The 15,869-nt window shown below is 38.8% G+C and overlaps 2 protein-coding genes across 5 annotated transcripts in view; one reads left to right on the top strand and one right to left on the bottom strand.

Moving 5' to 3' along the window:
- The window catches only part of LOC135217977 (signal-induced proliferation-associated 1-like protein 2), a 273,679-nt gene that overhangs the window by 130,683 nt on the left and 127,127 nt on the right, over positions 1-15,869 (bottom strand). The gene's annotated exons all lie outside the window — the stretch shown is intronic.
- The window catches only part of LOC135218583 (signal-induced proliferation-associated 1-like protein 1), a 39,017-nt gene continuing 25,378 nt past the window's right edge, over positions 2,231-15,869 (top strand). The window contains exons 1-3 of the mRNA XM_064254995.1: positions 2,231-2,501; positions 14,041-14,180; positions 14,306-14,509. Coding sequence (XP_064111065.1) covers positions 14,073-14,180; positions 14,306-14,509 — 312 coding nt within the window. The 5' untranslated portion in view covers positions 2,231-2,501; positions 14,041-14,072. The remainder of the gene's footprint in view (positions 2,502-14,040; positions 14,181-14,305; positions 14,510-15,869) is intronic.

Here is a 15,869-nt window from a genome sequence, read left to right as displayed (position 1 = left end):
TCACCATAAATCTAAATATTGTTAATGAGACTTCCAATTTGTTTCAAATTGAAGATAAATGATTGAATATTACTATTCTGTAAGGTTTTTAGCTTACAATTTCAGTTTTCGACCATTTCGGACGAGTTAAAGTTAACTGAATGTCAAATTTTTTGTATATATTTTTTTTACATGCAAATATATTTCGAAAATGAGAAAAGCTACTACCTTCAATTATTTTTAGTTGTATTCTACATGAAATAGCAATCATTTTCATATATAAAACTCTATGAAATGCCTAATATGAAACGGAGCAAATATAACGATAATGCGATTTACGCATTTCGGAGATTTGTGGCAGAGAATCCGCGAGCGGAGGGAAGGAAAGTTTTTTTTAAATTCACCTTAAATCTAAATAATTTGCTTGAGACTTCGAATTTGTTTCAAAATGAAGATAAATGACTGAAATATTATTAGACTGTAAGAGTTTTAGCTTTAAAATTGCGTTTTTCGACTATTTCGGTAGAGTCAAAGTTGATACCGAACGTCGGTTTTTTTTTTTTCTATTTATTGTGATTTATATGCAAAATATTTTGTTTTTTTTTTTTTGAAAATGAGAAAAGCTACAACTTCAATCATTTATTGTTGTATTCTACATGAAATTGCGCACATTTTCATATACGTATACAACTTTATGTAACGCTAATTTAAAATGTTGTAAACATTACGACAATCACACGAAAAAATTTCTGATTTTGTTCGGAAGAGTTACCACTCAGACGTAAGGAAAAGATTTCTTTTTTTTCATAAATTCACCATAAATCAAAATATTGTGCTAGAGACTTCCAATCTTTTGCAAAATGAAGGTAAATGATTAAATATTACTAGAATATAAGAGTTTTAGCTTACAATTGCATTTTTCGACCATTTTGGTAGAGTCAAAGTTGACCGAAGGTGAAATTTTGGCACGTTATTTATATGAAAATATTTCAAAACTGATGAAAGCTACAACCATGGGTTGTTTTTAGTTGTATTGTGCATGAAATTGTGCACATTTCCATATATAAAACTTTATGTAACGGCAAATTTAAAATGGTGCAAACATTACGACAATCGCATGTATGATTTTTTCGGGAGAGTTACCGCGCGGACTTAATGAAAAAGTTTTTTTTCATAAATTCACCATAAATCGAAATATTGTGCTAGAGACGTCCAATTTGTTGCAAAATGAAGGTAAATGATTGAATATTACTAGAATATAAGAGTTTTAGCTTACAATTGCGTTTTCTACCATTTCGGTAGTCAAAGTTGACCGAAGGTTGAAATTTTGGCACTTATCATTATTTATATGAAAATATTTCAAAACTGATAAAAGCTACAATCATGAGTTTTTTTGTTGTATTCTACATGAAATTGCTCACATTTTCATATATAATACTCCATGTAACGGCTAATTTAAAATGGTGCAAAAATTATGTCAAAGTGAAGAAATAATTGCTGAGATGTGTCACTGATACTTTTTAGTGCGGCAAGAAAGAAATTCGTGCTTGCGCGCCTGCGTAACGATTGTAAACAAAACAACACCTTGATCCGTAGCTCCCAGCATTCCCCCAAGGCGCGTGATTCGAAAGTTTTCGGTTGGTAGTCTATAATCGTAATTTTCCGCGAATTTAAAAAAAAAACTTTTTTTTATGTCGACGTTTAATACGGTCCAATCGGCACCCGGGAGACAATTTATCTCGACATTTAATACGTCCAATCGGCATAAGAGGGTTAATTTGCATAAAACTATTTATCTCAAGTTTTAGATTTGAGACATTGTTCAGTATGAATTAACATTTAAGGAAGTGTAAAGTGAAAATATGTACTCTAGATGATGTTTACTATTATAATACTATATGACAGGGGTTATTCAGTCAATATATATTCTAATGCTGAGTGTACATAGGTGTCTTCCCATTTTTTCTGTGGTTAATTTGGAAACTACATGCCAGGGACTACAGATTTTTTGTAGGTTGCCAAAGGGAACATACCTGTGTGATATGTATAAAAGTAGGACTCCCTGCATTTATGTAAAACAGTGGCACCTCCCTATATAAAAGAATACATACAAATGAAAGAGGAGATAGAACATTGAAGAGTATCAACCATTATCCTTCATACCTACTTGCTTGATTTGTAATTGATATGATTTTTGAAGACTTATGAAGTAGGATTCCAGTGATTGTTTTTAATTTAAATTTGTATTTTCAGCTGCCCCTTTTTTCGAAATGAACTAGGTGGTGAAGGAGAACGTGTGGTAAGCTTAAGCAGAGATTGGGGCTGTGGTTCACAACCTGGTTGCTCTGTAAATCCCCTAGTTTTGTATAGACCTGTAACAGCATCAACCATAGGTCTACTGGAGCCTCCAGTTGGACAATCTCATTGGAGATCAACACTTTGTCCTTACATCAGATGCCCTCTAACAATAGAAGCTGTGGACCAAGGAGCAAGTTACTATCGTAATTACTTTGTTGCACATGGTACGTACTAATACTAAGTTACAAAAGTAAGCGTGTGATTTTGTTTATTAGCAGAAACCATTAGGAAAAGTTCAAAATAAAAAGACAGAGTGTCAAGTACTTCCGTGTATTTTACACATCTTCGGGTCACAAATTAATGCAGAACACAAAATGACTGAGCAAGAAAGCTCTCCCAAAAGCAAAGTGAAAAAATAAAAATGTTAAAAATATGTATAGAAAGCCATTACAAACAGAAACAATATCCGTCTAGATCACTAAACTACTCAACACCCCAACAAGTCAAAAGAAGGAAAGGAATTGTCCAATGACCCCATTACTTACAGAAATGAAAAAACTGACGACTACCTGTCAACCAGTTTATAAAACAACTGAATTCACATTTATGAATACGTACTAGTAACATTAACATCAATAACAACATACATAAAAACATCACCAGTAAAAGAAATGACAAGTAATATTAAAATAACTGAATGGACAGTAACATCATTAAGAAATACAGGCAGTCCCCGGGTTACGACGGGGGTTCCGTTCTTGAGACGGTCGTAAGCCGAAAATCGTCGTAAGCGGAACGACGTTGGAAATATGTCTTAAACTAATAAAAAGTTATAAAAACCTTACTTGTAATCCTTGGTTACACTACATGTTGTTTCCTGTAGTTTTATGTACAACCTGGAGTTATTTTCATAAAGAATGCTGGTTCTTGAAGGTAAAAACTATTGTAATCCTCGGTGACACTACATTCTTGAAGTTTTATGTACAACCTGGAGTGATTTTGCAAAATCTTGAGGGCTACAAGAACAGCTGATTACTATTTACGTATCATATAGACTAATTAAAGTAAATGTATCTTTAAATAGGCTTATATATTAGTATCAACAAAACATTTCCTGCCATGAGTCAGAGGCTGTTTAATGAAACGAACACTTCTCTGTCCTATCTGTTCAGAAAATAAACGTTACGTCAATCCCCGAGACAATTGTTGCCAAAGCGTCTCTCTCCTCTCTCTCTCTCTCTCTCTCTCTCTCTCTCTCTCTCTCTCTCTCTCCTCTCTCGTCTCTCTCTCCCTCTCTACTCTCTCATCATCTCTCTTCTTCTCTTCTCTTCTCTCTCTCTGATCAAATTACATTGGAAACTTGACATACGATTGCCCTAATATACGAATGTTTTGAGATATAACAGAAAATTTGCGAAAATACAAGCGTTTGATATACAACGAAATATTGAGATACGATTTTGCGATGAGTGTTAGTTGTATAGGCGACCGATAAATGGCGTTCAGTCTGTTTGTTTGTTGGTCCTGCATGTTAACACGTCGTTGTTTAGTTCGTTGTATTTGCGCCTATTTTTCGTGTTATTTTGTCTATTTTATTATTAACCATGGGTCTCAAAGCTAAAGACAAAGCAGGTGATAAGAAAAAACCCAAGAAATTATTTCGATGGAAGCAAAACATGAAATTATAGCAAAGCATGAACGTGGCGTTCGTATCGTCGATTTGGCAAAACGAGTATGGTCGAAATCCTTCTACAATATCCACGATCATCAAGCAGAAGGAAGCTATAAAACCCCCGAGACCATTGTTGCCAAAGCGTCTCTCTCTCTCTCTCTCTCTCTCTCTCTCTCTCTCTCTCTCTCTCTCTTCTCTCTCTCTGATCAAATTACGTACTGGATAATGTCTCTCTTTGGATACTTCGATTTTGCCAAATATTGAGGGCTACAAGAACAGTTGATTACTATTTACGTATCATATAGACTAATTAAAGTAAACGTATCTTTAAATAGGCTTATATTATTAGTATCAACAAAACATTTACTGGCATGAGTCAGAGGCCGTTTTAACGAAACGAACACTTCTCTGTCCTTAACTCGGAGCGTCGGAAGACGCCTCTCTCTCTCTCTCTCATCTCTCTCTCCAACTCTCTCTCTCTCCTCATCTCTCTCCTCTCTCTCTCTCTCTTCTCTCTCTCTCTCTGATCAAATTACTGGATAATGTCTCTCTTTGGATACTTGGAATTTGCGTTGTAATCTAACCAGAAACTTCGTTTGTTATTATTACTGGAAACAAGCAATGATTTTTTCATTATTTGCGCTTTTGGACTGTTATATGTAAACTAGTATGTATTCATTCAGCTCGGAAACTAGTTCCGCATATGAGGCATCACTAAAAAACATAGAAAAATACAACATAAAAGTGTCGAAAATCATCATAATCTCAAAAATTTTTGTTGTAATCTAACCAGAAACTTATTTTTTATTAATATACTGTGCTAAACTATAAAGGATTTTTATCATAGTATGCGTTTTTTAAAAGCGTCGTTAACTCGGAGCGTCGGAAGCGTCAGCGTCGTAACCTCGGAACAAGCGTCGTAACCCAGGACGGATTTTTCCATTGAATATTTAAGAAAAAGCGTCGTAACCTCGAACGTCGTAAGCCGGAACCGTCGTAACCCGGGACCGCCTGTACATAAAAAAGCAAAATGAAAAAGCATTACACAAAATTATAGGCTAATGTTAAACCCTTTAGTATTTTAGCTATGATAAGATTGTCTACTTTATACAAATTGAACAATCTTATCATAGTATGTAAAATAGTGAAGAGTTTTAACATTATTCTTTGATTTTGTGTACTACAGTAATACCCCGAACTTATGTGATTCGAGTTGCACAAATTCACAGTAGCACGAACTTTTCTTTGGAACCTAACTAATTATGATACGCAAGTTCCTCAAATAGTGCAAACATTTGCAAATTCTCCAGAAACACTGCAAAACCCTGCAAAAGTGTTTTAATTTATTATGTAAATTTTTAAGTTTTAAAGCCTTTCTGTTTAAAATCTTTATTAAAAATGTATCATTTTTATTTTTGTACATGCATAAATAGGATAGAAAGGTAATTACAGCACCTACAGTTAGTTCTTATACATACTTTTTGAGTTTTCAAGTTTTAAAGTGTAAAATAAGTATGGAGATTCTGTGTATGGTATATTTATATTTTTGAAAATGTATACAAAGGCAGTACGATATTCACAGTGTTTGTTATTGTATAAAACCATGGTCAACTAGTAAATCATATCAGAGACAACAGAGTTGTTGTTCTGTGAAAATTACTTTTTGTTCATGAAAACTTACCTGTCAGATATATATATAGCTGTATTGCTGAAGTCCGACAGAATTTTAAAAACTTCCGACACACGCAGTGGTCGGCCAGGTGGTTAGTACCCATTCCCGCCGCTGGGAGGCGGGTATCAGGAACCATTCCCATTTTCTATTCATAATTTTTCTGTCGCCGGTGCTGGAAACACCTGTTTCCAGTACCTCCGTCTTAGATTTTGGAAACTTCATTGCCGCTAAGTATCCTAATTGTCTTTTAATTTATTTACTTGGATTTGTGGCTAGACATACGCTATCTTAAATTGAGTTTGAATTTGATTCATTTTGCATAAGATATCTGAATCTAGTTAGGCTAGTTTCAGAGGGTGTTGTCTGCAAAAGATAGGGTGTGGCTACCGAAAGCTTCGGTAGATCCCCACTTGTATGCACGAGGGGTATGAGTCTTGCTTCTTTGTTGAGATTTGTCATGTAAGGAGTGTGAGACTTTGTCTAATTCCGTAAGGAAGACGTATGATTCGTATGTACGCAATTAATCAGTAAACATGTCTAATTCCGTAAGGAAGACGTATGATTCGTATGTACGCATTAACCCCCCCCCCCCCCCCCCCTCAGTAAACATGTCTAATTCCGTAAGGAAAACGTATGATTCGTATGTACGCAATTAATCAGTAAACAAAGTCAGGGTAGTGAACCTGCTAACCTTCCTGTAGACTTTTTTTTTTTTTTTGCCTAACCCTGTAGTATGGCCTACGGGTTTATGAATATGTCTGCGAGAGGTGATCGCTCTCCTTCATTGTTGTGAAGAGTGCTACTTCTGTTATTGTTTCTCAATAACCCTGTAATGTTGCCTTCGGGCCCTAAACAGTGTCTGTAGAGGTTATTGCCCTTTCTCTAATACTCTTTCGATTCGTATCTTAGAATCGAAAGTGCTTGCTTTAGAGAGCAATAGTGAAGTGGCTAAGTGCAGTGACAGTGCCCCTTGTGTAGTGGAGGGTGCGTCAGATCGGCCTTTATTTCGTCCTCTAGGCCGGGACCTCTGCTTGACTCCCAGGACCCGGGGAGAGAGCATGTCGAAAGCCGAAGGAGGGTTACGAGGAACCCCCACCGATCTGGCGTGCCTTCGGCAGTTTTCTGATGAAAATCCCCAGACTGCCTAAGTGCGTGCACATGCACGAATCCTGAAGGATTGCTTCTCGTCCTCCGAAGCGTCCTCCCCGCGCAGGGGTTGGAGCTTTCGGAAGGACTCGCGCCCTCTAAATAGAAGCTTTATAGAAGAGGACGCTTCACGTCCTCTCTCTCTCGTTATGCGTTCCAGTGAGAAGTAAGAAGGCGAACGTCGCCTGATCACGTGTACGTCTTTCCACCGAGAAATATGAAAAAGAAAGTTCTTAGTAGCAGGAAAACGATTTTGAGAGCGGACGTCCGAGCTTTGTTTACTGTGAGAATAAGAAGGCGTTCCCTCGCCAATCGCCCCTCGTATTCTCACAACGATCAACCCTTCTCCTGAGACTGTTTCGTGCAGTCGATTTCTCTCCGAGATGTATCTCGCTTGTTTTGACGCCTGTCAGGAGCGTGACGCTTTTCTGCACGCTTCTTTTGACGCTCGGATTGGAGGACGGGACGTACGGATGGACGCCAAGAGGCGCGCGGGGGTGCATCGCCAAGCGCGCACCAGTGGACGCCGAGCGCACGCCAGTGGATACCGAGCGTCGCGCGGCGAGAGCCAGTGGACGCCGAGCGTGCTCGCTGCTCGCCAGTGGACGCCGAGCGCGCGCGCCAGCGCACGCCAGGTTGTGTCGCCTGGCTGAACGTTTCTGTTGAACGCTTTCAAGCTCTTGTTTACGATTTGGGCCTCAAGAATTTTTACCTCTACCTTCGGTGATACCTTATACCTCACATGCAAAGAATGTGAAGTAAGCAGTGCTTCGGAGGAAGCTTAAGTGAACAGACAACTTCGTCTTCGAAACCCAGCAAGACCTCGGGTTTCGTGAATTCAAGAGGTCTCTGTCAATATTATATTTGCTTTTCGCAAAGGTGGATGGAGTTAAGGAAAGCTCAAGGGAAGATCTTGTTTTCTCTACTGCAGTCAAGACTTTGCGATAAGGCCAGTTACGGGTTATGTAAAGGCTCGATGTCCTGCCACGTCAGGACTCTCGGCAACGTTCAGTAGGATTCTTGCAAAGGCACTCATCAAAAGGACGCTGTTCAGGAAAGCGCAAGACAGGACTTCCTTGGCCATACTGCCATAAATTTTAAGCTTTAGCAGGCATTAGTTGTGATACGGGAAGAGGAAGCTGGTTGGAGAATTTCTTCCTCTTCCAGGATAATTTTGCAAGCTTTTTAGCCCATCTGAAAGGGTTCTTCAGATGATAGGTTTTGTTAGTTTCTAGTCGGGACGGGAAATACGCTGCCGAATTGAACATCGTCGTTCTACCTGCCGTAAGCCCAGTCTCTTAACAGGATTCTTGCCCCTTCCTCGTTTGAGATGGGAATCGGAAAAAATAAAATGCTCGACTTCCTGGATTACGTTTTGTCAATTCAGTGACTTTCCCCAGGGGCCCCATTGACAATATTACTACTCGTTTTGTCAAGTAAGTGGGTATCTCCCTCATTGACAAAATATCTCTCTGTCCCGTAAATGGGTTAGTTCTCATTGACAAACAGCTCATTAACTTGATATTGCGTAAGCGAATAAGCTCTTATTGACAAGATTCGGAAGAGCTCTCATTCGTCATTCGCAGACTCGTACAAGAAATAGACTTGTAGACTACGTCAATGAACGCTTATGTCCAATAACATAAGAAGCTTGAGCTGAATGCTTCGATTCTCTTAAGTTTTGTTCATGAAACTTGCCTGTCAGATATGTATGTAGCTGTATTTCCGAATTCAGCTATATATATATGTCTGCCAGGTAAGTTTGAACAAACTTTATTGTGATATAATTTCATATTTTGCCTGGCGTTATTTTACTTCTGGTTGGTTCAAGTCATATACGCTTGCTGTAGTTACCTCTTCGGATGGCAACCGAGAGGTCGTTTATTGTCTATTTTAGGACTTTATTTTCGGTTAATCGTTACTTACTCCTGCAGCCTTCCAGGAGTTTCCGATATATCTTTTACCGTTGTATGGTAGTGTTCTGACGACACAACGCATCTATATATTTAGCGTTTTCTGTTTCGCTTAAATATACCAGCTTGAGAGTCTTTCTGCTCAAAAATAACGGACCTATTTCTTCGTAGAATAGGGTAGCTGGCAACCCAGACATAAAGTTAAGAGACGACATTCGTAAGCTGCTGGCTGCTGCTGTCACGCTGTGTCCTGTCCTCCAGTCCAACCGAGCCAGTAACAGATCGTGCGCTGTCATGCGCGGTAGGTTACGTCTCTCTCTCCGCGGGATTGACTGACTAACCGTATCTCTGTGCTGGCGGTTACGTCTCTCCTGCGGGATTGACTGACTAACTGTATCTCTGTCCTACAATCACGGACTTTAGCCTAGATTGAAGGGATTTCTTACGTGAATGAATAAACGTTGCATTCGTTTTGCCTTACTATGTTCTCAGCGTAATCTCTTAATCCTTTCGGTGCTCGTTACCACACGGTATAGAACTACGAGTCTATCGCAACATTGCACTTTTTATAGCTCTCCTGCTTAGGCAAAAGCGCAGCCTTATTAGGGAAGTAAGCATACTCGTTGGGGAGGGAATGGATGAGCTTGCTGGGGACCATTTCCTTCCTGAAGAAGTTTGTTTCCCCGAAGAGACTGCAATTCAGATCACAGTTTTTTCCTACCGGGAAACTGAAATATTATTCAAGATCTAGGAATGATTCTGAACATCTCTCAGTGTGTCTTATCACCTGATGATAGAAAGAAGGTGCCGGTCATCTGGATAGGGTTTCAGATGTCCTGGATCTTAATCTGAAAGAAGTAAAAGCGATTCGGTAGTCCCTCCAGTCCTCGAAACGAGTTTTTGGGAACCAGTGGTCCAGTCAACTCTGATATTCCACAGCTCTCTCATATCTTAAGAAGTTATTTCTCTCGGTCCCTGTTCGAAGTTTACGAGAAAGAGCTATTATAACAACAGGCGTAGACTGTAAACGATCCTCTAGAGGTTCGTTACAGGATTGCAAAAGTCCGTACGAATTGTCTCGATCGACAGCAGCAACTATTGACTTCCGAGTGGAATCTTTCTTTAGAAGTAAGTTGAGAGTTTGTGGAGACTTTAGGGACGCCCTTTCAATTCTTCCTCTTCGATATGTTGAGGACGAAGAGGCTTCTTCTTCTCTGCTCCCTTATTCTCGATCCGGGATCGGTACCATTAAACGCCATCCTATGATATTTGAACGGGGATGGATGTTTAGTCTCTTTTCCCCTTGTTCAATCGCTTAGGAAAGGTAATAAGAGGATTTATGACGTCACAGGGAGCGACAATGACGCTGATCGCCCCATGTGGCCTTCAGGATCATGGATTCACAGAGGTCACATACTTCCTAGTTCACTTTCCAAGGACCTTTTCCGAGAGAGTCCGTCTACTCTAACTCGAAGGTACCTATAACCTCTCCGCTCCTGAGTCTGACTACGTTCAGGCTATCGAGATGTTGACAGGAATAGTTACCGTCTTCCATTTCCGTCTGAAGAATGGGATAAGCTGGCAGTCACAACTATTAAAGAATACGCAAATATGTTGTTGACGGCCTTTGGGCTCAGAGATTTGCGTCTGTCAAACAACAAAGCCCTTCACGATCTTTGAGTTCTGTGGAATCTCGAATCTCGCTCACCATCTACTTTTTGTCTCACCTGTTTTCTCGGAGTCAGACATTCGTGCGAGATCAGCACGTATAGTAGCCCTGAGTTTCTTGTTGATGAAGTCGGTTGCGTTTATATCACCCCCGATGATCGTGTAACATGAGACCAGGTTGGACTGTCAGGCATTCTTCCTTCGGGACTGAATCGCCTTTTTGCTCCTCGCTCCTTTCTCCTGGCACAGAAGCTCGAGTCAGGAGTTGATTCGCTGACGACGTTGGGTTGCGTTGATACACCCCCAGGTTTGCTTAGATTGAATCGCCCAGGCAGTCCAGACACTCATCCTTCAGCGAAGAATAGGGGCCTTATGGTCTTCAGGGTACAGCCTTGCTGTCCTTGATTCGTCTGACTGGTCAACTGGTCGTCACCTACTTTAGTACAGACGGACTGACTGTGCAGGTCCAGATCGAAGCTTTCAATATGGAACTTAGACGTAGTCTGAAGTTCTTGATGTCAAAGCATTCGAACCTCTCTTACCTGTTAACTTCTTGCATGTGATCAGGAAGGCCTTCTTCTAACCACCCTAGATACGACAAAGAGGGTTAGTGAGATTTTAAGCCATCGTCACAAGTTTTGGCTGTGGAGAACACAAGGCGGTGTGCTCTCTAAGCCTTCCGTTGTGGCCTAAGAATGGAAACCCGTTTTGTCCTTGGGCCAGGAGCTTGGAAGCAAGGATGGCACAAGTTAGTGTCGGGTCTCTCAAGTTTTATCTACATAAACTCAAGAAAGTCGAAGTCATTCGGGCCAATCTGCAGTGTTTCGAAAAAGACCAGACTTGCCCATATCGAACAACACCCCCTGGCTTTAGTGTTAAAGGAGTTCTTTCAAAAATGCTCCCTTCATTGTGTTTGCACAAAGATTTGAAATCTTTTTATCTGAATGCTCACGAGGTGAGGGCGCGGCCTCGGAAGCATTTCAACAGAGCATGGCACTCAGCAACATCCTGAGTACCATGTTTTAGCGAAGCAACTCTGTGTTCACTTCACACTCCCTGCGAGATGTGAAGATGGCATATGAGATCTGCTGCTCGCTAGGGCCATACGTGTCTGCAGACACAATCTTGGGGGCAAGAAGTACCACTCATCCTATCCTGTAGAAAATGGTTAGGAAGAGCTCTTAATTTAGTTGTTGAGTCGCCGACAACGGCGACTTCTTAACTCTTAAGCCTTAGTTAACACACCTTAACTTTGGCTAGGTTGGTCAGGTGGTGATATATATATTTTATATATATATTTATTTTACTTCTTAGCCCTCATGGTATGGTCAATATGGTCTAGTCACATTGTGGGTCACGCCCCCGTTGACAGATCATCTGGAGTGCACCAGCTTTATAGGTCTCTACCTCGCTGGCAACTCTAGTAAAGCAGAAGCAGACTTGGGTGAAAGTAATCACGAAGTCAATCCGCTATGCTAAACAGGTGGAACCAAGATGTAAATCATCTGCATGCATTTGTTTCCCAAAATCCTTCTATTCTGTCCCTTCCCACCTCCAAAGGTGGGATTCAGCTATATATATATCTGACAGGTAAGTTTCATGAACAAAATGATATTGCTATGATACAATAAAGTTTGTTCATACTTACCTGGCAGATATATATAATCAAGTACCCACCCACCTCCCCTCAGGGACAGTGGAAATAAAAATTATGAATAGAAATGGGAATGGTTCCTGATACCTGCCTCCCAGCGGCGGGAATGGGTACTAACCACCTGGCCGACCACTGTGTGTGTCGGAAGTTTTTAAAATTCTCTCGGACTTCAGAAAATACAGCTATATATATATCTGCCAGGTAAGTATGAACAAACTTTATTGTATCATAACAATATCATTTTTAACCTTGGAGAAAAGTATTGGTACAATCTGTATATACTGTGTTATGTAATTACAGCACATACAGTTAATGTACTTTCAGATGTGATCCCATTCTCACTTTTTAAAGATGATACCCCTCCAGAGTTTTACCTCACATGATGTACATTTTTCTGTCTCTTTCTCATAGTTAACCCTCAAGCTAGTACATGATTTTAAATTGATTGAATTTTGCCCTCACCCTTTGCAAACATTATGTATGTACATACATGTTTTTTTTATTTCATTGAATTGTGTACCTACCTTCATTATAACAGACTTATGAAGTTTACCGAGTGACGTAAAGAGAACTTTTACCCTTTGGGAAAATATCATCCCATGAATTGGGGTAACATTAGTATACGTACGAAAATGGATATGTATGTACATAGTAGTTCCTGTAACTAATTTTACACCAATCAGTTATTTCTTTTTTAAGGGTAATGTATTAAACTAAATTTTAAATCAAATTACAGTAACTTTAATTCAATTTAAAAGTTAGCTTAATACTTAGGGTGCATGATTAGGGTCATATTTAGTGTTCAAATTCTAGAAGTAAGCATTTATTAGCATTTTTAGAAACCGTCCCAAGAAACTTACACGAAAACTTCCCCTTATGCGAGGGGGTCTGGAACCTAACCTTGTGTAAGTTCAGGGTACAGGCAATCCTCCGGTTACAATGACGTTTCCGTTTTTGAGACGCGTCGTAAGCCAAAAATCACCGTAAGCCAAAATATCGTCAAAAATCATAAGAAAACCTTACTTTTAATGCTTTGGGTGCATTAAAAAGTATGTAAACTGCATTCTTATAGCATTTTTCATCAAAAAAGCCTTCAACTTTTGAATATTTTTCATTTTTGGAGACATGTGTCTTCTGCCAGATTGGTGTTGTAAGTGGTGTAACCCTGGAACATGGAACAAGTGCTGTAAACCTGGAAATAATGTCTGATAAATATAATGGAAAAGCACTGTAACCTCGGAACGTCGTAAGCTGGGGACTGCCTGTGTTACTGTACTTGTCATTTGCTTTTTTATGTATTTTTTAATGTTACTATTCATTCAGTTATTTTAATATTACTTGTCATTTTCTTTTACTGGTGATGTCTTTTTATGTATGTTTTTATTGACGTTAATATTGTTGCTAGTATATTCATAATTGTGAATTCAGCCGTTTTATAAACTATTTGACAAGTAGTCAGTTTTTTCATTTCTGTACTTATGGGGTCATTGGACCAATTCCTTTCCTTCCTTTTGACGTTGTTTGTGGTGTTGAGTAGTTAAGTGATCTAGACGGATATTGTTTCTGGTGTTTGTAATGGCCTTATTATACATATTTTTAATATGATTGTTTCTTCACTTTGCTTTTAGGAGAGCTTTCTTGCTTAGTACTTGTTTTGTGTTTGTATTACTTTGTGCCCCGAAGATGTGTTGAATACATAAAAGTACTTTGCACCCTATGTTTTCATTTTAAACTTTCCTAGTGGCTTCAGCCAATAATGGTATACGTACTACGTAGTTGAAAGCTCATGTTTTTTTAAGAATTACAAGTTTATTAATGTAACTAATGCCTTATAAACATATTTCCACACAGCAGCTTAAAACTTGTTCTTTTTTTTATTTCTACAAACAGTTCAAGGCACATTAAATGAGATTTTTAATTTTATTTGAATAGTTTACTTTAGTTATTATAAAAAGATATTTGTTTTTACTTAGAGCCTAATGGCTTTGCTTGGTTATATATATTGTTAAGATAAGGTAAAATTTCCTTCTGTTTTCAGAACATCAGAACTGGTTTGGTGTTGATGATGCCATGGGTCCTGTGGCTATTAGCATTAGGAAAGAAAAACTTGAAGATGTCACAGACAATGCTCATAGTTTACCAACATATCAGTACCGTATTATCATTAGAACTGCTGAGGTAATATGATTGGGAATGAGATTTGTTTACAGATGTTGTTAATGTATTTTGAATTTTATGACTGCTTTTTATTAAAAAATTTATTGTAACAATCTGAAGAAATGAGTTTGAATTTCTATTTTCAGCTCTATAGCTGTCAAGGAACTGTGTTGGAGGAAAGTCTTGGTAGGCCTAGTGGAGAAAAGGGGAGAGGATCCGGATCACGTGAATTGTTGGAATATGTTTGTCCTCAGCTCTCTGTAGGATCATTACGTTTAGGTCAAGCAACTCCACAAACAGAAGAAGCACTGTTAAGATTAGATGATTTAGGCATTCACAACAAATTTAAGGTACAGTATATTTTTTCTACTATGGAATTCCAGCTACAACCTGAGAATAGAGCATTCTTATGAGATCCGTCTTTTTAAGACTAAAGTAAAAGCCATGTGAAAATTACTTATGAGAGTTCTTAAGCTCAAGACTAAGGTACAAGATAATTCATAAAAACTAGAGTATCACTAACTTTAGTAATTGTGGTATGATTACGGTAAGCACACTTTTGATGTAAAGCACACTAAATTCTCAGAGATCAGACACTTCTGTAAGAAGCCGCTGATGATTAAAAGAAAAAATATTTAAATAATAATTAATTTAAGTGACTGAACTAATAAGTAAACAATTTGGTATAAATTTAGCATTTATTTTTAGTTAGAATTATGGTTGTCTGTTTGTGATGAAACAAATTATTTTAACCCTCTTACGCCGAAGGGGTATAATAAAAATCGTCTCCCATATGCTGGGGCAGTCTCGGAGTGAGTGCCGAAGCGGAAAAAATATTTCAAAAAATCACAGCGCGCTTAGTTTTCAAGATTAAGAGTTCATTTTTGGCTCCTTTTTTTGTCATTGCCTGAAGTTTAGTATGCAATCATCAGAAATGAAAAAAAATATCTTATCATATATAAATAATGCGATATATGATAGCGCGAAAACAAAATTTCATATACAGTAATACTTTGGGTTACGAACCGATTAGTATACGAATTTTTTAACTTACGAAGTGACGATCATTCTGGAATACGAATTCGCTTGGAATACGATGCGCGAATTTTCCTCATGGGAGCGCGAATTTGTTTACCATCGGATGACGGGATCTGCGAACGGCATTTTTTTGGCCAAAACCTGAACGCCTGCTTTGTTTACATCGGATGAGCGTGGGATCTGCGAACGCATTTTTTTCGGCCAAAACTTAACGCCTGCTTTGTTTTACATCGGATGAGCGTGGGATCTGCGAACGCATTTTTTCGGCCAAAACTTAACGAGAGTCACGTGACTTCCTCCTACGCATCCCTTGACCCTTTTTAAACCATAACTCTTTCAATATCTCGCTGGCGGTAAGATTGAACGCATCTGTCCGTGATACGCTCTCAAATTTGCTTAGTGATTTCGCACGTGTTGTGTTTTCCGTAATAGTGCTTATACATTACTATTACCCAAATACTAAAGACAATGGCTCCCAAGATGACGAAGGCAAGCAGCAAGAAGGAAAGCATAAGAAAGAGGAGATGATTACAGTCGAAATGGAGAAGGAAATTATCCAAATGCATGATAAAGGCGAGTGCGTGAAAGACATTGCAGCATTCTTCAGCGGTCGCAATCAACGATCTGCACTATTTGAAGAAAAAGGAAGAATTAAAGCCAGTAAAGCATCAA

This window comes from Macrobrachium nipponense, chromosome 9 (assembly GCF_015104395.2).
Source record: "Macrobrachium nipponense isolate FS-2020 chromosome 9, ASM1510439v2, whole genome shotgun sequence".
NCBI lineage: Eukaryota > Metazoa > Arthropoda > Malacostraca > Decapoda > Palaemonidae > Macrobrachium > Macrobrachium nipponense.
This window is presented reverse-complemented; position numbering and strand designations above follow the sequence as displayed.